This window comes from Anomaloglossus baeobatrachus, chromosome 4 (genome assembly GCF_048569485.1).
Source record: "Anomaloglossus baeobatrachus isolate aAnoBae1 chromosome 4, aAnoBae1.hap1, whole genome shotgun sequence".
Lineage (NCBI taxonomy): Eukaryota > Metazoa > Chordata > Amphibia > Anura > Aromobatidae > Anomaloglossus > Anomaloglossus baeobatrachus.
In genome coordinates, this window is record NC_134356.1 from 36,806,224 (window position 1) to 36,832,701 (window position 26,478).

Consider the following 26,478-nt stretch of genomic DNA (forward strand, 5'->3'; position numbering starts at 1 on the left):
CCGCTCTCCTGGCCTCAGGGGCCCGGTTGTTGGTGTAGTCATCGGCAAGGGCAGCTGTAGCCGTGGATCCCTTTGGCTTCTGGTCTCGGATGAACTGGCGGAGATCCTCAGGGCAGTTCCACAAGAGTTGCTCCGTGATGAACAAGTCCAGGATCTCCGGTCCGGTGGAAAGCTGCAGGCCTTGGGTCCAGTGGTCGGCAGCTCGGGCAAGTGCCCGCCGGTGGTCAGCCCAGGAGTCCTTTGGTCCCTTCTGTAGGCTCCGGAACTTCTTGCGGTAGGACTCCGGGGTGAGGTTGTACTGTTGGATCAGGGCCCGCTTGATGGTGTCGTAGCCCTGATCTGCCTCAGCAGGCAAGTCCCCAAGGATATCCAGGGCCTTACCCCTTAAACGGGGGGTCAGGTATTTGGCCCACTGGTCCTTGTTCAGATGGTGCTGCAAGCAAGTCCGCTCAAAAGCAGTCAAGAAAGAGTCCAAGTCTCCATCCTTCTCCAGCACTGGGAAGTCCTCAACACGGACCTTTGGAAGTTTGGTGTCTTGAAGGTCACGTGTGGCTGATGAGGGCCGGAGCTGAGCTAGCTGCAGCTGGTAGTCACGCTCTGCCTGGCGCTCTTCACGCGCTGCCTGCCGCTCTGCCCTGCGCTCTGCCATGAGTATCTCGTAGGTATCCCGGTCTCCAGCCTGGAGAAGGGCCATAGCCATTTGAAGAAGGCTATCCGAGCCTCCCAGGCTCGGTGGAATGGCACGTGGTGATCTGCGGCCCGCTGCGGAGCCTGGTGCTTCACTGTCCATTGCAGAGCGGAGGGCTGGCATCTGGCTCGTTGAGGAACCTTGGGCGAGCTCCTCCTCATCTTGTCCAGCAGTCCCAGGTTGTGCGATGTCCTCTGCAGAGCTGTTCTCTGGCGTCGGGCTCCTGGAGGGCTCGTGGACAACCTCCTCATCGTCTCTGGCCTGAGCATCGGCCATTCCTTTGGCTTTGCTCCTGGTGCTATCAGCCATTGTTGCAGACTTTGGTCACTGACACAGAACTGACACCTGATGCCTCCACACACCTTACAGTATCTGCACTCTGACACTCTAGTGTTGAGCTGGTCTGAAGACCCCAGCAGCCACAGCTGCTGCAGGCAGTCTTTAGTGTCTGGGAGTATGGGTCTCACACTCACACACACTATTATCTCGATCCCACCGCTTGCCACCAATATGTCACAAACCACCGGGGGGGTCACTCAGAAATCCCCCGCGCTGGCTACCAGTACGTCACAATCGGGGGGTAACAAGTGGGGGTCACCCCTACTTTATACCTCCCGACCGACAGACAGAGCACGTGACGCGCTCTCTAGCGCCCCTCTTATAGTCAGGCCAATTATGGAATTGCCCGACAATAAGCAAGGAGGCCGCTATACTACTTATGCCGATTATTGAAGGGTCCCCGGTGAGAGTAGGGTATATATTCCCCCGACCTCCGCGGGCGGAATATATAATATCTTCCCGAATCTCACTGGCCTCCCCACAATAATCCTTGGCACAACTCGCTGCCACCAACCGCTTCACGGTAACTATTAGCCGAACACACAGACGTGGGATTCAAGATCGAGATAACAGAACAGCCCAAGATTAATTATATAATTTAATCGCCTAAAGCACACTAGAAACTACAATATATACAATAGGGAATCTACAGAATATACATATGTCAGAGTACAGTTACAATCAAAGCATGGGTTACAAACAGGTATACAATTACATCAGTTACCTTGTGTGTCTGGCCACAGGGGGGCGCTGTAGACCAGGTTTCTAGGATTCTTCCTCACAGGTCTTTCCCAACCAGGCCCCCGAGCAGAAGAACCTTGGAAAATGGCCGAAGCAGGGTTATCAACCTGGGCAAATCCAGGTCTCCTCCTACCTTAGTGACCTCACAGGGAAGCACTGCCACTCCCCCTGCATGGATCAGAATTATCCAGAAAAGGGGATTTTGGCCATAACTGTGCCTGGGAGCGTCGTAGACGGACGCCAATGCTCTCATTGTGACAGTTATGAATTTAGCTGCAGAACGAGGGGACTCATGACCTGTCTACGAGTTCCCATATGGCTGATATCACGTTTGGTGTGTTTCCCAATGTCCTACTTCCATAAAAAGGGTGTGCCAGCATCGTCCACATGCGGAGACACCATTGTTATGGTTGCCATATTTATCGGAGATATGGCTTGCGAGATATGAACCATTTTTTACTGGAGTCGTTCTGTCTGGCTATTTCCATAGCCTTGCTAACTAGCTAGCAGCTCCTACTACAGGGTGACGGCAGGGAGTCATCCTGTATCCATTGTCCTAAAGCCACCTAATTTCCATATCACAGGACATGGCCATGGATTTGTTGCTAAACCAGTTGTGTGAAGGGAAGGGGGTAGTGACACCAGGAGAGGGCTTCCTGACATGACTTGAATGTCATGATTTATCGTCATATCTCCGGATTTACCTCACAGTTTTAACTCAGCCCAACGATGACTTGTAAGAAGACAAAGAGAAACGCTGTAGTTTTCATCTAGAATCTTGTATTAAGTACAAAGTAAAGGCAGGTGAAAAGGAATAATCTGTACAGGGTTGTAGACATGTCTTCAGCAATGGTTCCTCTCTAGAATAAACTGGAGGAGGAAGGGAGGAGCATTCTATACAGAAGCCAACTAAGGGAGGAACATAGGGACAAACTTCATACAGTCTAATCTACCTAGTAACAATAAAGGCATTTCCTGATAGGAGAAAAAATATGCAATGCAAGAAATATAAACAGCAGGTTGGTCCCATTCATGGGACACAACAATACCTATCATAAATTTGGAGCTGCCTTTTTTAAAGAATTGTCAGAAAAGAGGTCACAAAGATCCCTAATGTCTCACTTTTTAGCAAAAATTGCATCTGAACTTCCATGTTATGGAATCCCAAGATGTAGAGGGGAACCCCAAAACTCTCCATGACCCTTCTCCCTGTGAGTGCGCAAGATCTTACTTTTTGCACTAAACAGGAACCACTTAGTAAATCCTGCAATAGTGCCGGGTTAGTGCAAAGAGCGAGATCTCTGCATAACACCTGAACTATCTTGCTGTCACACAGTGAAGTGACATGGAGAGTTAAGGGATTCTATAGGACCTCTGATTGATTGCTCTCAGTGGGAGAAACAAAATTAAAAATACCTCTGTAATACTATATTTTCCCAGGGATGGTGATGCAGGGAAATTAAACCCTTCCCAAAAGGTTCTCTGTTATTTGTTTTTTAAAATGCGGATCCAGGGTAGAAGGGATAGTGGATGGGAGCAGGTGCGTTATACTTACCGAGGCTCAGTCACATATGTACACTGCTTCCAGGCTGTCCCTTCACTTCCGCGCATTACATTTATCGTATATGTACTGCTTCCCCCACCCAAATAAATAAATAAAACAATTGACGTAGGGTCCCCCCATATTATGATGCCCAGTATAGATAAAGCATATGACTACAGGCTGAAGCCCCCAGCCAAACACTTATCTTGGCTGTGTATCAAAATAGGAGAACCAAGGTGGCTTCTTTTTTTTTTTTTTAAATATTTAAAGAAATAATTTAAATAACAGTGTGCGATCCCTCCAATATTGATACCCAGCCAACATAAAGCCCGACAGCTGGGGGCTGGTATTCTCAGACTAGGGAGACCAATGCTTATTGGGCCACCCCCTAGCCTAAAAATAGCAGCCTGCAGCTTCCCAGAATTATTGCATCCATTAGATGCGACAGTCCCGGAACTTTACCCGGCTCTTCCCGTTGCCCTGGTGCGGTGGCAATCAGGGTAATAAGGGGTTAATAACAGCCCACAGCTGCCACTAAGCTCTAGATTAGTAATGGGGAGGGTCTATGAGATACCCTATTACTACTCTGTAAGTAAATAAACACAAACACCAAAAAAAATTTTATTTGAAATAAAATACAAACAAATGCACTCTTTCACCACTTTATTAACCCCCAGAATACCCCTGCACACGTTACACGAATCAGGAATTGTCTCTACATTATTCTGCTATCAGAATCAGTAGAAACAAATCTGCTGACAGGTTCCTTTAAGGGGTCTTGTCATAGCCATAAAGCTTAATTGTTTGCATTGCTGCAAATCTACGCAGCTCCTCCCCCCTCTGACAAAGCATGCTCACAACACTCTCCCATTGAAATCAATAGGGTATGTATATATATATATATATATATATATATATATACAGTGCCTACAAGTAGTATTCAACCCCCTGCAGATTTAGCAGGTTTACACATTCAGAATTAACTTGGCATTGTGACATTTGGACTGTACATCAGCCTGGAAGTGTGAAATGCACTGCAGCAAAAAAGAATGTTATTTCTTTTTTTATTTTTTTTTTTTTAAATTGTGAAAAGTTTATTCAGAGGGTCATTTATTATTCAACCCCTCAAACCACAAGAATTCTGTTTGGTTCCCCTAAAGTATTAAGAAGCATTTCAGGCACAAAGAACAATGAGCTTCACATGTTTGGATTAATTATCTCTTTTTCCAGCCTTTTCTGACTAATTAAGACCCTCCCCAAACTTGTGAACAGCACTCATACTTGGTCAACATGGGAAAGACAAAGGCCATCCGAGACAAGATCGTGGAGGGTCACAAGGCTGGCAAGGGGTGCAAAACCCTTTCCAAGGAGTTGGGCCTACCTGTCTCCACTGTTGGGAGCATCATCCGGAAGTGGAAGGCTTATGGAACTACTGTTAGCCTTCCACGGCCTGGACAGCCTTTGAAAGTGTCCACCCGTGCCGAGGCCAGGCTTGTCCGAAGAGTCAACGCTAACCCAAGGACAACAAGGAAGGAGCTCCGGGAAGATCTCATGGCAGTGGGGACATTGGTTTCAGTCAATACCATAAGTAACGTACTCCACCGCAATGGTCTCCGTTCCAGACGAGCCCGTAAGGTACCTTTACTTTCAAAGCGTCATGTCAAGGCTCGTCTACAGTTTGCTCATGATCACTTGGAGGACTCTGAGACAGACTGGTTCAAGGTTCTCTGGACTGATGAGACCAAGATCGAGATCTTTGGTGCCAACCACACACGTGACGTTTGGAGACTGGATGGCACTGCATACGACCCCAAGAATACCATCCCTACATTCAAGCATGGTGGTGGCAGCATCATGCTGTGGGGCTGTTTCTCAGCCAAGGGGCCTGGCCATCTGGTCCGCATCCATGGGAAGATGGATAGCACGGCCTACCTGGAGATTTTGGCCAAGAACCTCCGCTCCTCCATCAAGGATCTTAAGATGGGTCGTCATTTCATCTTCCAACAAGACAACGACCCAAAGCACACAGCCAAGAAAACCAAGGCCTGGTTCAAGAGGGAAAAAATCAAGGTGTTGCAGTGGCCTAGTCAGTCTCCTGACCTTAACCCAATTGAAAACTTGTGGAAGGAGCTCAAGATTAAAGTCCACATGAGACACCCAAAGAACCTAGATAACTTGGAGAAGATCTGCATGGAGGAGTGGGCCAAGATAACTCCAGAGACCTGTGCCGGCCTGGTCAGGTCTTATAAAAGACGATTATTAGCTGTAATTGCAAACAAGGGTTATTCCACAAAATATTAAACCTAGGGGTTGAATAATAATTGACCCACACTTTTATGTTGCAAATTTATTAAAATTTAACTGAGCAACATAACTTGTTGGTTTGTAAGATTTATGCATCTGTTAATAAATCCTGCTCTTGTTTGAAGTTTGCAGGCTCTAACTTATTTGCATCTTATCAAACCTGCTAAATCTGCAGGGGGTTGAAGACTACTTGTAGGCACTGTGTATATATATATATATATATATATATATATATATATATATATATATATATATATATATATATATAAAAATATATTTCTTTTTTTCTTGTTTTCTTCTGCTATAAAGCAAATTTTCAGTTACTGTTGTAGTGAATTATCCCCCTTATAAAATTATTTTATCTTCTGTACCTGTTTTCCTTTCCTACATTGATACTTCACCCCGTATTGTTTAGCTCCTATTAATTTGCCTCCTATAGAGAATAGCACGCTCCAAGAGACTATGATGACTAATTTACAGGATTGGCTCTTTTTCACTTTAATTTAAAAAATTAAATAAAAAATTAAAAAATCCCCAAACATTTGTTCCTTAATCCTCTTTTATAGGATTTCAAGTGACTCCAGATCGGACGGTGTGCGGCTGACGAGACTATAATTATAATTAGGTTTGAAGTGATGGGTTTTGCGTAGATTTCTATAATTAAACTTCAAGCCTAAATTGTTCCACGGGGCCACCGCCTGTTTTCCGCAAAACACGTGACCAGTCTTCTACACCTACATTAATTAAAGTAGCAGCACAATAATACTTGTGACTCAATCCCTCCAGGATAAGGCATATAAGACACACTATTAAAACCATCTGTCGAGAAAACGACGACGCGGAGTCAACGCTTCATGTTGAGATTTTTTTTATATCGTTCCTCTCAATTAATATCACTTTAACAATAATTTCCTACGGACTTAGGAAGAATGTACACAAAAACCAGACCTGTTTGTGATACCGAATAGATAACATGAACCATTATAATGAGAGTAACACCATTAATTTTGGCTAAAGGAAGTACCGTAATTCCATCGCATCGTTTTGGACAATAAGACATTTGTTGGTTTGCCTATCTATAATTCCTGGCTCCCCTCCATTTTGCCGATTTCAGGCTCATATTGATAGAGTATTTAGTATATTATTCCATAATATAACATCATCTCATTAAGGAAGTTTTTTTTCCATAGGGTTAGAAACTTTATACAGGGGGATCCCAAGCAAAAGACTCCATCTTCAAATTGGATTGAAGAGTAATCAAACTTGTTGGACCATGTTTGGGTTCCAATATTCCAATGGGTTCCAAGTGAAGGAATCACTCAATTATCGAATTAGAGTGAAGAGTATTGCTCTTCATAGACCATGTTTGGGTTCCATTACTTGGCCCTACCGCTTGGTATCCGGAAAAAAGCCATAACGTTTTCCAACTAAGTCTATCTCTTTGTATATTCTCAATGGAGCTATAAACGTCATAAAAAGAAGTCCTAAGTAAAGGACTCCCATCTATGAATTGGAGTGAAGAGTATTGAAACTGGTCAGAACGTGTTTGGGTTCCAATGCTTGGCCTTACCGCTTGGTATCTGGAGAAAAGCTGTGACTTTGTCCAACTAAGTCCATCTTCTTGCATATTTGCAATTGGGATATACACTTCATAAAAAAAGGTCCTAAGTGAAGGACTCCCATCTACAAATTGGAGTGAAGAGTATTGAAACTTGTCTGACCATGTTTAGGTTCCAATACTTGGCCCTACCTCTTGGTATCCAGACAAAAGCCATACATTTGTCCAACTAAGTCCATCTCTTTCCATATTCCCAATCGAGATATAAACTTCATAAAAAAAATCCTAAGTGAAGGACCCCCATCTAGGAATTGGAGTGAAGCGTAATGCAACTGGTCAGAACGTGATGGGTTCCAATGCTTGGCCTTACCGCTTGGTATCTGGAGAAAAGCTGTGACTTTGTCCAACTAAGTCCATCTCTTTGCATATTTGCAATTGGGATATAAACTTCATAAAAAAAGGTCCTAAGTGAAGGACCTCCATCTTCGAATGAGAGTGAAGAATATTGCAACTTCTGGGACCGTGTTTGGGTTCCAATACTTGGCCTTACTGTTTGGTAGCTGGATAAAAGCCATAACTTTGTCCAACCTTTCCATATTCCCAATGGGATATAAACTTCATAAAAAGAGGTCCTAAGTGAAGGACCCCTATCTTTGAATTAGAGTGAAGAGTATTACAACTTCTCAGACCATGTTTGAGTTCCAATACTTGGCCCTACCGCTTGGTATTTGGATAAAAGCCATAACTTTGTCCAGCTAAGTCCATCTGTTTGCATATTCCCAATGGGGATATAAACTTCATAAGAAAAGGTCCAAAGTGAAGGACCCTCATCTACGAATTGCAGTAAAGAATATTGCAACTTGTCGGACCATGATTGGGTTCCAATATTTGGCCTTACCGCCTGGTATCCGGACAAAAGCTATAACTTTGTCCAACCTTTCCATATTCCCAATGGGGATATAAACTTCATAAAAAGAAGAGAAGTCCTAAGTGATGGACTCCCATCTACGAATTGGAATGAAGAATATTGCTACTTGTAGGACCATGTTTGGGTTCCAATACTTGGCCCTACTCCTTGGTATCCAGACAAAAGCCATGACTTTGTCCAACTAAGTCCATTTCTTTCCATAAAAAGAAGTCCTAAATGATGCCAATGATCTGTAGATATGGAAAGTGCCAACAACGTTTAAAGACGTGATTAAAAGTTTATTTACTTGGCCTGAATTAAGGATAGAAAGTTAAACCTCAGGAGAACTTACAGTAGAATGTCTGTCTAGCTCCTTTCTTCTGTCTCTAGCTCCTCCTTCTGCATCTAGCTCCTCCCTCTGCCTCTAGCTCCTCCTTCCTCCTCCATAGAATCTAATCAGCACCAACTGTCATCTCCTATCTCAGCAATAGGAAGTCTGTCTTCACTGACTACAGATTTTATCCATAAATTAAGAATGAAAAATGAGTCCTGAAGGAGAAAGAAGCAGATTTGTCTGATAAGATATTTTAAAAAGTTGCTTATTTATGTGTATTATTGATTTAGATTTATGAAATAGAAATGAAAATTACACTTTTAAGTCCCGGAGGACCTCTTAAAATTATATATATATAAAAGTTACAAAAACCCTTACGTTGAAGAAGCCCCTTTGGTTACATAAAACTTACTTCCCAGCCAAGAAATCCTGTTCTAGACACTCATTATCTCCATGCTGGAGCACGGCCGTCTGAGATATATGCTAACATTTATTAGCACCTGTCATGTTTATTGAGGCAGGTAATTACATTTATCTGTTGCGCCGACATACAGGGAATGAATGACATCTCGTTTAGACAAGAACTGTCCTGCATGTCTGTCAGCCTCCAACCAAACGTACGTTTCATATGAACTCAGGTTTCTTTGTGCTTTCAGCCATGACATAATTTTTACATGTCGTTTCCATATCCTGCGCCATGTAATATCATGTTATAAACTACTCTTCAGGATGAGGCACATTTGGAGTGACATTATGGGTCACACAATGGATGTCTGCTCCGGTACCTGTAGTGCCACAAGTCTTGTTAGGGTGCTCTGGGGACAGGTTTGACGGAGAGACGGGCGAGTCTGGCTATCCACACCTTCTCCCATGTGTGTCTCATGTGTTAAGATGGAGAGTGTTTGTTTGACACACGGTCAATGTGTGGAGGTTTGTGACACCTCCAGAAGGAACCTCAGAGAGTGGAGTTCTGTGTACTGACTGGAGTTAGTGAGTGGAGGGGGAGATATCTCCACTGGGATACTCCTGCAGAGAAGGGGTATCTGAACGTGTGCGGGCGTTGTGAAGATGTAAGTTACCCTCTCACTGTATATGCTGTGATACTATGTCATAATATGCATATTTCCCTGGTTGTATTAGTTGTAATTCATGTATTTCCTTGGGGGAGCTACTGATCTCAATGTGTCTCTCTCATACAATTGTAGTCTTGGCATCTAATGTGATTATGTAAATAGCCTGTCCTCTTCTTTCCAGAGTTGTGTATCTAATCTGTAATTGAATTGGCCAGTGAAGGAATAGTCATTGTTCTGCACAGCAGGGGATCCCTTCATCTACTGTGGCTGGCAGACATATCGGAGCCCTGTGATGGACCAAACCATTGATGATAGGATGTGTGACCCCCACCCCCTGAACATGGTGGGCTGGTCAAGGAGCACAGACAATGCATTTCCCTTTTGTAACTTCAGAGTGAGCTGAAGCTTGAAGGGAGCAGGAGCTCCAGCCTGTGTGGCCGTGGACACGGACGGAGCTAGGCCTGTGTGGCGGCCCGTGGGATTGTGTGGAACTCTTTGGACTACTGTAAGGACGATTGCTTTGTAATCCGGTCCGAGGATTGTCGGGAAGGGCCCCCGAATCTGTTTTACGTGGACTTATCGTGTGCTGTTCTTGTATTCCTGTTAATAAACCTGTTGGATCGTCCCTCGGCCTGTTGTCTCTCCTTGCTCTGCTGTACACCCCGTCACAAACTGGTTGGCAGCGCTGGGATCAGAGCAGAAGGAATGGAGGACAATGGCTCAACATCAGGAACCAGCACTGCAGAGTACAAGACCTGGACTTTGGGGAGCCTGCAATCAAAGGCCCGTGAAGTAGGAGTTCGTTTCAAAGGACTCTCCAAGGAGCAGCTGATTGAGGCGCTAGAAGGAGTCTGCTCGCAAAATGACGTGGAGGAAGGATCCTCACAGCAAAGGGAGGAAAGACGGGAGCTGGAGGTAAATACCCAAAAAAGTCAATGGATTGTGTGGTACAAGGAAAAGATGGCACTGCTTGGAGATGAGGCCACCATAGAAGATAAGAGGGAGGCCATGCGTGGAGCTGAAGAGAAGGAGCGCAGGATGGAGGAGATGGCATTGCTGGATAAGCAGCTCGCTGTGGAAGCCGCGAGAGGTTCCAGACAGACTGTAACCCCAGCACCCTTCATGAGGGAACTTCCCAGAGTGTCCTGCAAAGACTTCAAGCAGTTTAATGAGGCTGCTGGTGACATTGAGGGCTTCTTCCAGGACTTTGAGCATCAGTGTCGATTAATGGAAGTCCCAGAAAGGGAGCGCGTCCGGCATCTGGTTGGGCTCCTAGAGGGGGGAGCTGCTGAAGCCTATAGAGCTATGGACCCTCGGTGGAACTGTGAGTATGCGGAGATTAAACAGACTATTCTAAAACATTATGCTGTGACCCCAGACACTTACAGGACTCAGTTCCGTGCTTTAGCCTGTGATGGGGAAGTGTCTTTTAAGATATATGCTCATAGACTCAAACAAATATGTAATCGCTGGCTGGAGGCAGAGGAGGCCTTATCTTGGGAGACCTTCCTGCAGGTCATCCTAAAAGAACAATTCTTTGCCCAGTGCCCCGCTGAGATCCGGGAATGGGTGCGTGAGAGAAAACCAGCGACAGTGGAGGAAGCTGCTGCTCTCGCTGATGAGGCTCTCACCATCAAGCCTCAGTGGAGGATTCTGTTGGAGGATGGAGAGACGCCTAACAGCTCCACAACACCGGATGCCCCCAGTTATTCTGTCCCCATTGTTCCCCGTTCCTCTAAGCCACCACATGTTGATACCCGTGTTAATGTGCCTCCAGTTGCTTCTACTGCACTTTCTGGAATACGCCGGGGAGAGGAAGTAACAGAGCGCAGGTGTTATGTTTGTAGGCATCCCGGGCATTTGCAGGCCTCATGCCCAGCCAGGCCATGGAGGAATCATCCTCAAACCCCTACAGCACCTTCAGGTGGGAGCCGGCCTCCAAGTTCCCCTACCCCTTACCCAAGAGGACGCCTTGGATGGAGGGAGACCCAGCTCAGATGCTATCAATGTGGACAGCCAGGGCATCGGCAAGTCTCCTGCCCAGCTGTTCAAATGAGGACTGATCCTGCACCCAATCGGATTGTTAATTATTTACAGCCCAGTGCCATGGAGGAAGATGTGGCACCGTTATGTGAGGACTGGCCTAGTGACTCAGCCCCCCATGTTGCACCACCAGGAGTTTACGGGGTGCGACCCGCAGTTATGACGACTTCTGCTCATCGAGGTAAGCACTTGCAGGAGGTTGTGCTGGATGGACAGAGACTTGTTGGATTTTGTGACTCGGGTGCTTTCCTCACACTGGCTGATCCCCGAGTGGTTCGGCCTGAGGCAATCCATAGAGGACCTGGGATTGTTATTGAACTGGCTGGTGGACAATGGAGGACTATTCCCACAGCCACTGTGGATCTGAACTTTGGTTTTGGGGTCAAGCGATGTGTGGTTGGGGTGATGGGTGGTCTGCCTGCAGCTGTTCTCCTGGGCAATGATGTGGGAGAGCTACGATGCCAATTCGTGGCTGCATGAAGCCACATGTAAGTAACGCTCTGCCTGTGTGTACTTAACCAGTGACCTGTAGAGGTCCCTAGTACGTACACAAGTTGGGAGGGGGAGGGATTGTGAAGATGTAAGTTACCCTCTCACTGTATATGCTGTGATACTATGTCATAATATGCATATTTCCCTGGTTGTATTAGTTGTAATTCATGTATTTCCTTGGGGGAGCTACTGATCTCAATGTGTCTCTCTCATACAATTGTAGTCTTGGCATCTAATGTGATTATGTAAATAGCCTGTCCTCTTCTTTCCAGAGTTGTGTATCTAATCTGTAATTGAATTGGCCAGTGAAGGAATAGTCATTGTTCTGCACAGCAGGGGATCCCTTCATCTACTGTGGCTGGCAGACATATCGGAGCCCTGTGATGGACCAAACCATTGATGATAGGATGTGTGACCCCCACCCCCTGAACATGGTGGGCTGGTCAAGGAGCACAGACAATGCATTTCCCTTTTGTAACTTCAGAGTGAGCTGAAGCTTGAAGGGAGCAGGAGCTCCAGCCTGTGTGGCCGTGGACACGGACGGAGCTAGGCCTGTGTGGCGGCCCGTGGGATTGTGTGGAACTCTTTGGACTACTGTAAGGACGATTGCTTTGTAATCCGGTCCGAGGATTGTCGGGAAGGGCCCCCGAATCTGTTTTACGTGGACTTATCGTGTGCTGTTCTTGTATTCCTGTTAATAAACCTGTTGGATCGTCCCTCGGCCTGTTGTCTCTCCTTGCTCTGCTGTACACCCCGTCACAGGCGTATCGCAAGATAAACGGACTGTATACCATATTTGTGTCCTGTGAAGCCAAAGAAAGGTTTGTGAGTGTGGTTTATGTGCTGTATAATAAACCGATTGACCTTCATAGTAAGAAGTGGTCTTGTCGTTACCTCGTTGAGGAAGCAGAGTAATCCCATCACACTGTGTTAGAAAGTTCTGCTCCTTAAGTGAACTTTTTGTATTTCCTCAAATAAAATATTCAAGATTTCAAATTTAAAATTTAAATCTGGAAAAGAGATTTCATTTTTGAATTGACTTTTTGAATTGCTACCCCTACATAACATCATATCAAGGATTTGCCTTCTTTCTAGGATTCTCATTACTGATTTTTAATTGGTCTGGTCACCCTCATATCCTTAAAGGAGCGGTATCCACCCAATCTTTCTTCTCGAGCATCTAAGAATATCTATTCATACTAAGGAAAGTTTATGGCCCCCAATGCAAAATTTTTAAATATGGCTCTAATCTGTGATGTTGCAATTATAAGACAGATGTCTACTTATGTGACAGAAGGGTCTTCGATTCATTGTACGAAGAGCCGTTGCTTATTAGTATCCTTCACTTTGCCCAGTGGAGGGGAACTCTTATTGAGGAATATATGGTCAAATAGTGCAAAATAGGACAACCCCTTTAATAACTGATCATGCTGGTCCCAGAATTAGAGACCCAAACACCTTTCTTTCCTAAGTGAACTAGGTCCATTATATTAAGAGCTCCTCCTTGTTAGCTACCCTACACTTTTTCTTTCCTTGTTAGCCACCCTACACTTTGCCTCTTCTTGTTAGCCACCCTACACTTTTCCTTTCCTTGTTAGCCACCCTACACTTTTCCTTTCCTTGTTAGCCACCCTACACTTTTCCTTTCCTTGTTAGCCACCCTACACTTTGCCTCATCTTGTCAACAAACCTACACTTTGCCTCTCCTTGTTAGCTACCCTACACTTTGCCTCTCCTTGTTATCCATCTTACACTTTGCCTTGCCTTGTTGGCCACCCTATACTTTGCCTCTCCTTTTTAGCCACTCTACAGTTTGCCTCTCCTTGTTAGCCACCCTACACTTTGCCTCTTCCTTTTAGCCACTCTATAGTGTGCCTCAACTTGTTAGGAACCCTACACTTTGCCTCTACATCTCCTTCTTAGCCACTCTACACTTTGCCTTTTCTTGTTAGCCACCCTACATTTTGCCTTTCCTTGTTAACCACCTTACACTTTACCTTTCCTTATGAGCCACCATACACTTTGCCTCTCCTTGTTAGCCCTCTTACACTTTGCCTTGCCTTGTTGGCCACGCTATACTTTGCCTCTCCTTTTTAGCCACTCTACAGTTTGCCTCTCCTTGTTAGCCACCCTACACTTTGCCTCTTCTTATGAGACACCTTACACTTTGCCTCTCCTTTTTAGCCATCCTACATTCTACATTAGCGAGCCCAATGCCTTTCTTTCCTAGGTGAACCAGGTCCATAATATTAGGAGCTCCTCCTTGTTAGCTACCCTACACTTTGCCTCTCCTTCTTAGCCACCTTACACTTTGCCTCTCCTTCTAAGCCAGCCTACACTTTGCCTCTCCTTGTTAGCCACCCTACACTTTGCCTCTCCTTGTTAGCCACCCTACACTTTGCCTCTCCTTGTTAGCCACCCTACACTTTGCCTTGCCTTGTTGGCTATCTTATACTTTGCCTTGCCTTGTCAACGAACCTACATTTTTCCTCTCCTTCTTAGCCACTCTACACTTTGCCTTTTCTTGTTAGCCACCCTACATTTTGCCTCTCCTTGTTATCCACCTTACACTTTGCCTTTCCTTGTGAGCCACCATACACTTTTCCTCTCCTTGTTATCCACCTTGCACTTTGACTTTCCTTGTTAGCCACCCTACACTTTGCCTTTCCTTTTTAGCCACCCTACACTTTGCCTCTTCTTATGAGACACCTTACACTTTGCCTCTCCTTGTTAGCCATCCTACATTTTACCAAATGGAAGAGATTGCTTGCCTTTGTCCCATTCATATTTGACAATCAGGCCCATTGTAGCAAAAACAGCTGATTGTTTGTTATCTCCATTTCGTTTAAAAAAACAAAAGCTCTTTTTGTGGACTCCCTTCTTTGGAAAATGGAAAGGTTTTGCAAGATGAAACAACCACTTTATTAGCTAATCTGTGGGGTTGTCAGAATGAATTGGCTTAGTGCCTGGATTACTCAAGTGACTCAGGTCTGCTAGAGCAACACACACTTTTTGTTAGCCAACCTCCAGTTTTGCCAATTAGAGGGGACTTCGTGTGAGAGACACTATTTATGATGTCAATATGTGCATATCAGTTGGTGACTCTTCACATTGCCTTATAGTGGGGAGTCCTTCTCGGAAACCCTCTACGTGACATCCAACTGAGCCAATCAGTTCCATTGTAGTAAGAGCTCCTACTTTTTTATGACCTTCCAGCTTGCCGGATATTGGGCACTGAGAGTTCTTGTCGGGACCACTTAATGACATCTATATACCCAAATAGGGGAGATGGAAAATTGGTTGCCATAAGAAGATGACCCATATAGTATTTAATCCATAGGGTTTCCAGAATGAGTGGATCCACCATATTTCCTTGAAGGATTGATGGAGCTTCTGGATGTCATCAACAATTCACACATTGATACACACTCTGTATCTGGATAGATTGAGCAGATACAAAAAGATACATTTTCCCCGGAAAAATAAAATTCCTGACCGTCCTTCATCCTTCAGGCTACATCTGTACTTCATTGGAAGCAAAATTGTCCTGAGCAAGAGATTAATTGAAGTAAACAATTTTTTTTTGTTGAAAGAACCAAATCTTCAGTCTTGATTAATGAGACTCATATAGGATTAAATTATAATTGTACCATCTTTTATAAAAGACTACGCTCAATTTCATTTTCTCTCTTTGTAGATATAAGGATTACCGAGAACCTCCTTGGTCTCCGAATCAGTACGACTTTTCTAAACAATACTGGACGGTCTTAGCCGTGCGGCTGGCTTTCGTCATTCTTTTTCAGGTAAGTGTTCTGTTTTTATTAAAAAGTGAGAGTTTAACTTTTCTTATGCTCTCGTTTTCTGTCAATATACCTGATATTTTGCATAAACTTCATTGGCCTAGTGGGGCTTACAATCTAATTTCCCAGAGGTGCGCATTCTCTTCGCCTCCAAAAAGACAGTGGATTTATTAGACTATCTAAAAGAGGGGAGGGAAGGTAAAATACATTTTTTTTAAAAATTCATCCCACTCCTGGTGCCGCCCCCCGCAGCCCGCCACCCTAGGGACCGGACCTCAGGTGCTTAGTGGCAAATACAGCCCTGTTCCCAGTTCACACACAAAGGGCCCTCATGCACACTGTTGGCTGAATGGTCATACAGCCGCCAGCTATCGCTCCTGATTCCTCCATAGACAGGAACACTCACGCCAATGAGCATTCCTAAGTTCTCCATGTAAAAGATCCACTGCCCGCCTCCTCTGGCAGTGGCCTATATCCAAGCAGAAGAAAAGAATTAACAAGTAAAATTCCAAGATCTTCATCTGTTGGGTAGTAATGAGTGAGCACTGAAATGTTTGAGTGCTCGGTACTTGAATTGAACAGCTTGGATGCTTGACAAGAGTACCGAGTATAATGGAAGTCAATGGGAAACTCAAGCATTTTCCAAAAGAGAGAGAAAAAAATTCTCTGTCTTGTGGAAAAATTCTTCAGGTTTCCATTGACTTCTATTATGTTCAGTACTCTAGACGAGAGCTTTTACCTGCTTGATTCGCGTATTGACCACTCGAGCATTTTAGTGATTGCTCATCACTCCCCAACAGATGAAGATCTTGGAATTTTAATGGTCAATTCTTTTCTTCTGCTTGTACATAAGCCACTGTCAGGGGAGTCTGGCAGTGGATCTCTAATCGATCACATAAAGCCGGCAGCTATTTCTCCTGATTCCTCCATAGACAGGAACGCTCACTCCAACGAGCATTCCTGTGTTCTACATGAAAGATCCACTGCCAGACTCCTCTTGCAGTAGCCTACATCCAATCAGAAGAAAAGAATTGACCATTAAAATTCCAAGATCTTCATCTGTTTGGTAGTGATGAACGAGCACTAAAACACTTGAGTGCTGGGTCCGCGAATCGAGCAGGGGAGAAGCTTCACTAGAGTACCAAGCATAATGGAAATCAATGGGAAACTCAACCATTTTTCTGGAAGAGAGAGAGAAAAATTTTCTCCGTCTTCTGGAAAAATACTCAAGATTCTCATTGATTTCCATTACGCTTGGTACTCTACTCAATCACGTCCAAGCATACGACCTGCTCGATTCGAAATACCGGGCGCTCAAGCATTTTAGTGCTAGTTATGAGAGTTCCAAACAGTAGGAAGATAAAATAAGTCCACACACAAAGGTGAATAGTTATAGGAAACCCTAATACTACAGCCTAAAGGAGGGTGATAAAAAAACTCAATACCATTGGCCAATGGGTATATAGGAAATTCATACACAAGGCCAATAGGAATAGCAATAAGAAATACATATATTACAGCCAGTAGAGTTGTGATATGAGAGCCTTGCACTAAAGCAAGTGGGGTAATAGGAAAGTAGTGCATCAGAGCCAACTGGGTAATAGAAAAATCAATATATCTTTTCCAGTAGGGCGAAAAGAAATTCATATACTAAGGCCATTTTTATAGTAAGAGTTCATCCACATATGAGTATCATTATATTAATAGGAAAGCCTCACTCTATGCCAAATAGGATGATACAATATTACTATACTAGGGCTGTAGAAGGTAACTTGTTCTGATTGAAGAGATGGAGATGGTGCATAGAAACCTACAGACAGTGCCCCATTGGAAAAAAAGTGGATGGACATTTACTCTCCCTATCAAGAAGATAAACCTTTCACAAACAGCTGTCCAGAGAGTGTTCTGCTTCTTCTGGAAGAGAAGTCATTTGGCTCTTCCTCTTCTGATGGTCAATGATTGACTGCTGAGGTCACATTATGTCTGAACAAAGAAGCAGTCTCCATTTGCTTTCTTCTTGCTCGGACAGAATGTGACTGCTGCAGTCAATTAGTAGATATTGACTGGTTGCTTTGGTCACCTGGTGCACCATCCTGCTGGGAGAAGAAGTCCAGAGACCATAAGGGGACAATTGGTATTGACGGAAGAGCTACAAAGGATTCAGTAGTGGAACTTTGTTTATTATTTTAGGACCCCTATGGGCTCATTTTTTACTAATACCAATTAGTGAGAACCCAATAATGGGGCTCTGAAACACTGGACCTGGGCTCTACAAACCCCCATCTTGAATGGAAAGGAGGTGAGCATGTCCATGCACAGTTCTGTTCTGATATTGGGCTGCAGGTTCCCTTTCTTGGGATCTCTGTGGGTCCTGTCAGATGCTGGACTCCAGTAAAGGAGAAACATAAGTAGAGAATAACCGTTTATTTCCTGGCCCTTCTTCAGAACTGTGCATGGACATGCTCACCTCTGCTCCATTCTAGATGGGGGTTTGTAGAGCTCAGGTCTAGGGTTTCAGAGACCCATTATTGGGTTCTCACTAATTTGTATTAGTAAAAAATTAGCCCATAGTGGTCCTAAAATAATAAATAAAGTTCCACTACTTAATCCTTTGTAGCTCTTCTGTGCTGCAGGTTCCCTTTCTTGGGATCTCTGTGGGTCCTGTCGGATGCTGGACCCCAGTAAAGGAGAAACCTAAGTAGAGAATAACTGTTTATTTCCTGGCCCTTCTTCTACGTGGGTAGTGGGAATCTCTGCTTGTTGTCACTCTCCAACCACAATTACCACCTTGATATCCAACAGAACCAACCTTGGCCAACCATGGCTCTGGGTACTTGGTCAAACTTTAACTCCAAACTTTGTATTTGCAAACAAACCGAAGCACTTTGTTTCTTGGTAAAGTGACCGAATCTTTACATTTTTACCTAGTTATCGAATGTCTTCAACAAAACCATCGTTCGCAAGTGTTTCTAGATTTATGGCCCCATTAGTGTTTTCGCTCATTAGTATTTTCTCCGATGAAATATGTAATTAGCGGGAATCTGGAGCATATTGCACCGAACCCAACCAAATGAGTCAGAAACCACAGACATCTCAGGAATGATTGGCGACAATTAACTTTTGGCAGCAATTCACAATCAAATTTTATGAATCGAATAGCTCTTGTGAAATCTCTTACATCGTAATTTGGATGGTTTTATGTTCTTTGTGTTATAAGTGCAAAAAAAGGTCTTTAACCTGCAGCAAGAAAAATAGCTAATGTAAGTATATAGATAGTATAGTTAATCATCATCCAGTTTTTTGGGTCACGTTACCATTATATGTTTTCTACTAATAGTAACGGCCAATAGATGTGGTTACGCCAAGTGGCTTACTCTATGAAAAGTCAATATGTAATGGTATGTGGAAAAGTTAGGTAACCTTAAAAATGGGCCAAAAAAATGTCACCATAATTTAAAGAAAGATTTCATTATTGGTGGGTGAATATTGAATGCCCCTTCCCTCTCCTCCCCTCTATACGCCCGCCTTTGCCCTCTTCTCCCCACCTCGCTTATTCCTTCCTCTCTCCACCCTTCCTTTTACCTCACTTCCCCTTCTATCCCTTCCACTCCCCTCCCTTCCCTTCTCTCCTCCCCTTGTTTTCCCTTTCCTCCTCCTCCTCCTCCCCTCCCTTTACACTGCCACCTTTGCCCTCTTCTCCGATCCCCATTTATTCCTTCCTCTCTCCACCCTTCCTTTCCCCTCACTTCCCTTCTCCTCCCTTTCCTTCTTCTCCCTTTCCTTGTTTTCCCTTTCCTCCTCCTCCCCTCCCTCATGGAAATCTTTTAGTAGTCTTCAAAGATTATTGTGCTTTTCTGTAGCTTCATCACAGAGATCAAGGAGTCCAGTTTTCAAGATACAAATTCTAGATATTTTAGTTATTGGGTAGCAAATCCCTCAACAGGCTATAATTCCCATCACATTTATTGGATCGGCACTAATAGGCACATATAACATAAACCTTACCTGGCAGAGTATCATGAAATCATATTTTATGTTTCAAAGCTAGACATATCCGCTACTCATCTTGGGATATGTCAAGCCAGAAGGTACATATTACACATGTTCAATCAGTATGTACAGGGTCAGAATGGCCCACCAGAGGCCTACCAAAGGGTCATCTTCTGGACGCAAGTTCTCACATAATAATGAGCCTCAATGCTTTTGTGTAGGGGTCCCCATGTTGAGGGTTGGGAGCCACAAGGTATTCGTAGGGCCATGATGTGTGGCTCATGGCTGTCTGCTAACTTGGCACATAAGCACCAGGTCTAGCAAACAGCTATGAAGAGCCAGTCTCAGTCCAGATGTTGACTTTTGTGAGTAGCCTTGCACAGAGGAGCATATCTGAATGGGGGTAAGGTAGGAAGACTTGCTTCTTGGTGTACTGTCTCTTTGTGATTTCAGTAGAAAAGCTTTGGGTGGCATTGTACCGGTGATGGGTTCTTTGGGTGTAACTACTAGCTGGATGTGGCTCGCGACCCTCTTTCAAAGCTGAATGTGGCTCTCAGGGTTGGGAACCTCTAAGTCTAGTAGAAGACAAGTCCATTTGGAATTTATGTTGGAGCCAATCACTTCCCAGTGGGCTCTATTTCTTATATATGATCACAAATAACCAATTGAGAATATTTTATAAGCCTGGTTATTCATTATAAGCTAAAGATGAGCAAGAGAAGAAAATCTATTCTCCATTAACTCTCCAAAAATCATTACTCCAGAATATGCATTAACTCAAAGAAAATCTATTTTCCACATTTTTCCATTAATTCTCCAAAAATTCTCCATTGATTCAGATAAAATCTGTTTTCCATTGATTCTTCAAAAATGTATTCTCCACCAATTGAAAGAAACCCTATTTCCCCCTTGATTTTCCAGTTCACTACAATTCTTGAACCTTCTGACTTTATCATTGACGTCTCGGTGGCTTAGCAACCCGCCAGGTTGACTCGCAAATTTATAGAAATATTTATCGAAATTACACATCAATTACAAAGTTTGCATTGAAGCATGGTGACCAATCAGACATTCTCTTTGATTGTTGGTCCTCCACCAGACGGATAAAAGCTCAAAATTGATTCATCGGAAAGGTTCAGTGCACTTAGCAGGGGAGTTAACGAATGAACGCCGTAGGTAATTAGGTAGCTCGGACCTTGTGATTGTACCATGAAGATTTTCTGTTTCTTCTCCTTTCATGATCTAACAACCACATGTGATTCCACGGAAATACAGAATATCGCACTACTCCTTCCTTGTATCGTAAAAACTCCATACTCGGAAGTCAGACAAATATCTGAGCATCAAGTGAAATGTAATACCAGCTTTAAACAAAAGCTGGATCCTGCCCGGGCCCAGACATCTGTTTCTCACTATAACTAGTCATTTGCATATAATTACCTATAATCACCAATTTTTTACCAACTGCATTAAGGAAAGTTTAGAAGGCTAAATTTAGGGATATTTCGAGCTCATCGTCTCAGTAAAATTACTTGGGCATGGAGGCCAAAAATCTTCTAATCAGCTGCCAACTTTAGATGTTAGTGAGAAGGATGAAAGTGATGTAAGATTTTTGAAGGGTTAAAATTAAAATCGGGAAATCATTAACAGCATAAACTTGTCCTTTTTTCTGCAAACCACATTCTTTTTTGTGTCTGTTCCTGTCAAATATGTTTTTGGAGGCTCACCCCTTTATATGCTCTTGGGTTGGTTCTAATGATGAGGCATCATCTTTCCACGTGGCTTCTGTGGTGATCATGTAAGAGTGGTGGACTGGTATGGTCGCTTTCCTGCTAATGATGAGCGGGCACTACAATGCTCGAATGCGCCGTACTCGTAACTAGTGATGAGCGGGCACTACCATGTTCGGGTCCTGGGTACTCGTAACTAGTGATGAGTGAGCACTACCATGCTCAGGTGCTCACTACTTGTAACTAGTGATGAGTGGGCACTACCATGCTCGGGTGCTGGGTTCTCGTAGCTAGTGATGAGTGAGCACTACCATGCTCGGGTGCTCAGTACTCGTAACTAGTGATGAGTGGGCACTACCATGTTCGGGTGTTCGGTACTCGTAACTAGTGATGATCGAGCACTACCATGCTCGGGTGTTTGGTACTCATAACTAGTGATGAGCGAGCACTACCCTGCTCAGGTGCTTGGGTCTTGTAACTAGTGATGAGCGGGCACTACAATGCTCGGGTGCTCGGTACTCGTAGCTAGTGATGAGCGAGCACTACCATGCTTGAGTGCTCTTTACCCGTAACTAGTGATGAGTGAGAACCACCATGCTCGGGTGCTCGGTAGTCGTAACTAGTGCTGAGCAGGCGCTACCATGCTTGGATGCTTGGTACTCGTAACCACCCGTTGGATGTTCGGATGAGCGCAACCTGAGTACACAAGTATAATAAAAGTAAATGTAAAACTTGAGCATTTTTACAAGAAATCTTCCTGAAAAATGCTCGAGTTCCCATTGACTTCCATTATACTTAGGTACTTGAGCCCTACCCATCCGAGCGTCCACCTGCTTGTTACGAGTACTGAGCACCAGAGCATAGTAGTGCCTGCTCATCACTAGTAAAGAACTGTTGTTTTAGTTGGACTCCCGAGTTGTCTTATGGTCCTTGCCAGCCAAGAACAGCGGCAGCATGAGGCCTACACAAGCACACAGCCCACAAAGCCCGGTCCCAGGGTATTGAGGCTGGGTGCCTTGACCCGGTCTTGGAGGTCGAACAGCATCTCAAGCCTAATAACCGGTCCGGGACAGAAAGCACGGCGGGGTACAGGACCCTAGGTAGGGGATTAGCTTCAGGCAACTCGGCAATTAGCTTGTGGAGGATAGTGTCTTCATAAACTGTCTCCAAGAATCTCAGCGATTGGGGGCACTAGCGCAGCGAGGGGGATAGCGCTTTCCAATCCATGCAGCCTGCAAAAATCCCAAGCGTGAGCTCTTGAGAGCGCAGCTCCACTACCAACAAGTAGGGAGCGGGACCTGAACAGCTTTAAGCCAACGGGCCATCAGAACATTCTAAAAATTGTGCACAGAGGCAGGCTCCGGACCATCCGGCAGTACCAGAGGAGACGGACACCCGGACGAGCTCCCCTAAGAGAGCAGCGGCACCCAGCGACTTGGTTTACCTTGTTGTCAGAGTCCGCTTTGCGGCCACATCACCACCAACACTGCCTGAGTGAGTACATGGTCCTCCCCTGCTTCCAATCTGCATCATGCACCCCACCACCTCCATTATCCAGAGTCCCGGGGCCTCCCCTACCATCTTGCTGCCCCACTCCATCTCCCCGGGTACTCCCATCGGCAGCGGCAGTACTCCCCTTACCGTGAACCATTGGTGGCGTCACGATCTCTTATCCCCTGTAAATACTCCCTTTTCATTTGAAGTGTCCGTGAGCCCCCGGGTCCGGAGACAATCGAGCCACAGCAGCAAACCCCAGGGATCCGAATGGTGCGACTGTTGCAGGGACGGCACAGAATGTTTCAGGAAGATTGGCAAATTTGGTTGTACCCAGAAGCATAGTTAGGGGCTCAACTCAGGGGGAGCAAAACATCTGAGTGGGCCTCTAACCAGGTAACTGTGGTCATAACTACAGTGGCACAGCCTAATCATAGGTAGAGGGCAACCTCAGCAGATGACCTCGCTGTTAATGATAATCTCTATACATAGATTAACACTGATATTACCGTAATACGGTGACCATATCATGGTACACACCCATCCTGCAGAACATACAAGAGGTTATAGTACATTTACAGATAATGATTGACAGATGATGTTATTTCTGCTGGAGTTGTTCACTTTTCTCATCTTTACCATCTAGCCCAGACCAACATGACAACTTCTTCCATTCAGGACTCATCTGCAGAGATTACAAACAAAGACACATCTGACTTCTCACATTTACAGAATCGTCACCATCCTTTCCCAACCTACACAAACGCCTCATCCTTCTGATACCTTAATGTTGAGCTACTACTGCCATATGTGTCATACTGCCATACAGTATATCACAAAAAGTCAGTACACCCCTCACATTTTTGTTGATATTTTATTATAGCTTTTTATGGGACAACGCTAATGATATAAACAAATTTTGCCAACTTAATAAATGACCGAAACATTTAGTTTAAAATTTCAGGAATTATGGCCTTATTCGCCTGATGAAGCCAGTCATGGCGAAACATATTAGGGAAGCTAATAGCTGAAAACTTTTAATTAACAGATGTGACAATTCTGGCGCTTTGCCCAGCTTTTTCCGATTGCCCTGGTGTGGTGACAAACTATAGAATAAGAAACTCAACTAGAAGATGTTTCTAATTCAAGTAGTTTGAGTCCTCCTTCAGTGCGCATTTACACTCCGACAGGTAACAGGCGGTACTCAAAATTCTATGCAGCAGTCACAGACCATTGTCATGGCCAATGGAATGGGGCTTTCAAATCCACTAGCACCATCTTTATTTGGCATCCAGCTTGGTCACTTTAAACTTGCCCAACAACCCAACCTAAATAACATCTTTTCACATTTTTAGATGGGGTCTATGCGGTCACCTCTCTCATTGTGGAGAATAACATGCCTCACATGCCAGTGTAAGGAGACTTATAGGCCATGCAATGCTCCTCTTTGAAATAAAATATGTAAATTGCTTCTTCAGAGAGGACTTGAACTCTAGTGCCACCTACTGTAATTAGCAATCCTAAAAGTCACTATCAACCCTTTAACCAGCCTTACCACATGACTTATGCTAAAAGCATAACCAGAATCTTTATTTGCAGACACATTTTTTAGGGGGTGTTGCCCCTCCTCATTGAAAAAATAGAGATCTGATTTGGCTTTACAAGCCTTACCATATGACTTAGGATAAAAGCAAAACCAGAATCTTTATTTGCAGAAATGTTTTTTGGAGGTTGTTTCCCCTCCTCATTGCAAAGCAAGAAATCTGATTTTGCTTAACAAACCTTGCCTCATGACTTAGGATAAAAGCAAAACCAGAATTTTATTTTTAGACAATTTTTTTAGGGGGTGTTGCCTTTCATCATCACAAAGCAAGAAATCTGATTTGGCTGATAGTCCTGTCACTGCGGTCTAAGGGGTAACGTCTCCTGTATAAGGAGACTTATAGGCCATGCATTTAATTTTCCTGAGAAGCATTGCATGGCCTATAAGTCACCTTACACCAGGTTGTCAGGCTTGTAATTCTCTACAAACAGAGACATTACCACTAGGGATGATCGAATACCTCAAATATTCGGCTTCGCGAATATTTGCCGAATAGGTCGCCGCTATTCGACTATTCGCGAATATTCGATGTGCAATGTAAGTCTATGGGAAACCCAAATAGCAACTATTCGGAACTATTCGGGCTTCCCATAGACTTACATTGCGCATCGAATATTCGCATAGCGGCGACCTATTTGTTGGATATTCGCGAAGCCGAATATTTGAGGTATTCGATCATCCCTAATTACCACTTAGATCCCAGTCAGAGGCCTCTCCCAAAGCCAAATCAAATCTCTTGCTTTGTCCTGAAGAGGGGAAAACACCCTGAAACAGGTGTCTGGAAATAGAGATTGTGGTTTGGCTTTTATCCTAAGTCATGTGGCAAGGCTCGTTAAAGGGTCAATATTGACTTTTAAGATTGCTATTTCCAGTAGGTGGCACAAACGTTCAAGTCCTCGTTCTCTCTGAGTAGGCAATTTCATGAATTTTTAGACCAAAGTCTTAAAATCCTCATACCGTAACTCAATTTTTTCATCCCCTATGTAGGATGTTATGTTTCAACATCTACCATCATGTCTAAAGGTTGACCCAGTCCTGCCTACCACTAATAACCATGTCTATCTTTCTTGTTTCCTTCAGAACCTGGTCATGTTCTTGAGTGCGGTGGTCGACTGGTTGATACCCGATATACCAAAGGACATAAGTGAACAAATCAAAAGAGAAAAGAGTATGATCGTCAACGTCTTCCTCAAAGAAGAACATAAAAAACTCCAACTCATAGAAAACTTTATCATGCACGACAAACAACGGGGCAAGACGGAAAACAAGGGCCGACGTAGCCGAGCTGCCAGCTTTTGCCAGTTCAGCCGAAGCCAACGTGGCAGCTTTACGTCGTTCAGTTCGCACCACACAGACGTGTGACCTCGCCGCCTCGGGTAGACATGTCACACTAACAAAAAAAAACACACTAAAAAGAATCTAAATGCATGTACGATTAAAGCTTAGGACGTTGAAATTGGAGATGGAAGAACATGTGGAATGGAGGAGTAGGGGTGAAGGAGAAAACGACCCTTACATTTTCTCGTAAACGTCTCCAAACGATCTTAAGCAGGCTTTGTAATATTTAAGGAACCGTCTGGTGCAACATACGGCGCAGACAAGCTTATGTTCCACAGAGCACTATAGATCTCCAGCAGCTCGTTTACTGTAATGTGTGTGGCTACCACAGAGCTGAATACAATGCATGGAGTAGGGAGCAAAGTAAGACCACATCTTAAAACTTTTAACGATAGGACTAGCCGAGCTCATTAGGTTTTTTTTTTTTTTGTCAATGAGCGGACTTCTTTAAATTGTGTGCGACCGTTTCCTATACGATGCGCGTTAACGACAACCTTGCTG

The 26,478-nt window shown here is 44.2% G+C and overlaps 1 protein-coding gene across 1 annotated transcript in view; it reads left to right on the top strand.

Annotated features, from left to right (window-relative positions):
• Positions 1-26,118, top strand: part of ANO2 (anoctamin 2) — a 318,321-nt gene extending 292,203 nt beyond the window's left edge. The window contains exons 24-25 of the mRNA XM_075342181.1: positions 15,720-15,825; positions 25,720-26,118. Coding sequence (XP_075198296.1) covers positions 15,720-15,825; positions 25,720-26,001 — 388 coding nt within the window. The 3' untranslated portion in view covers positions 26,002-26,118. The remainder of the gene's footprint in view (positions 1-15,719; positions 15,826-25,719) is intronic.
• The last annotated feature ends 360 nt before the right edge of the window (positions 26,119-26,478 follow it).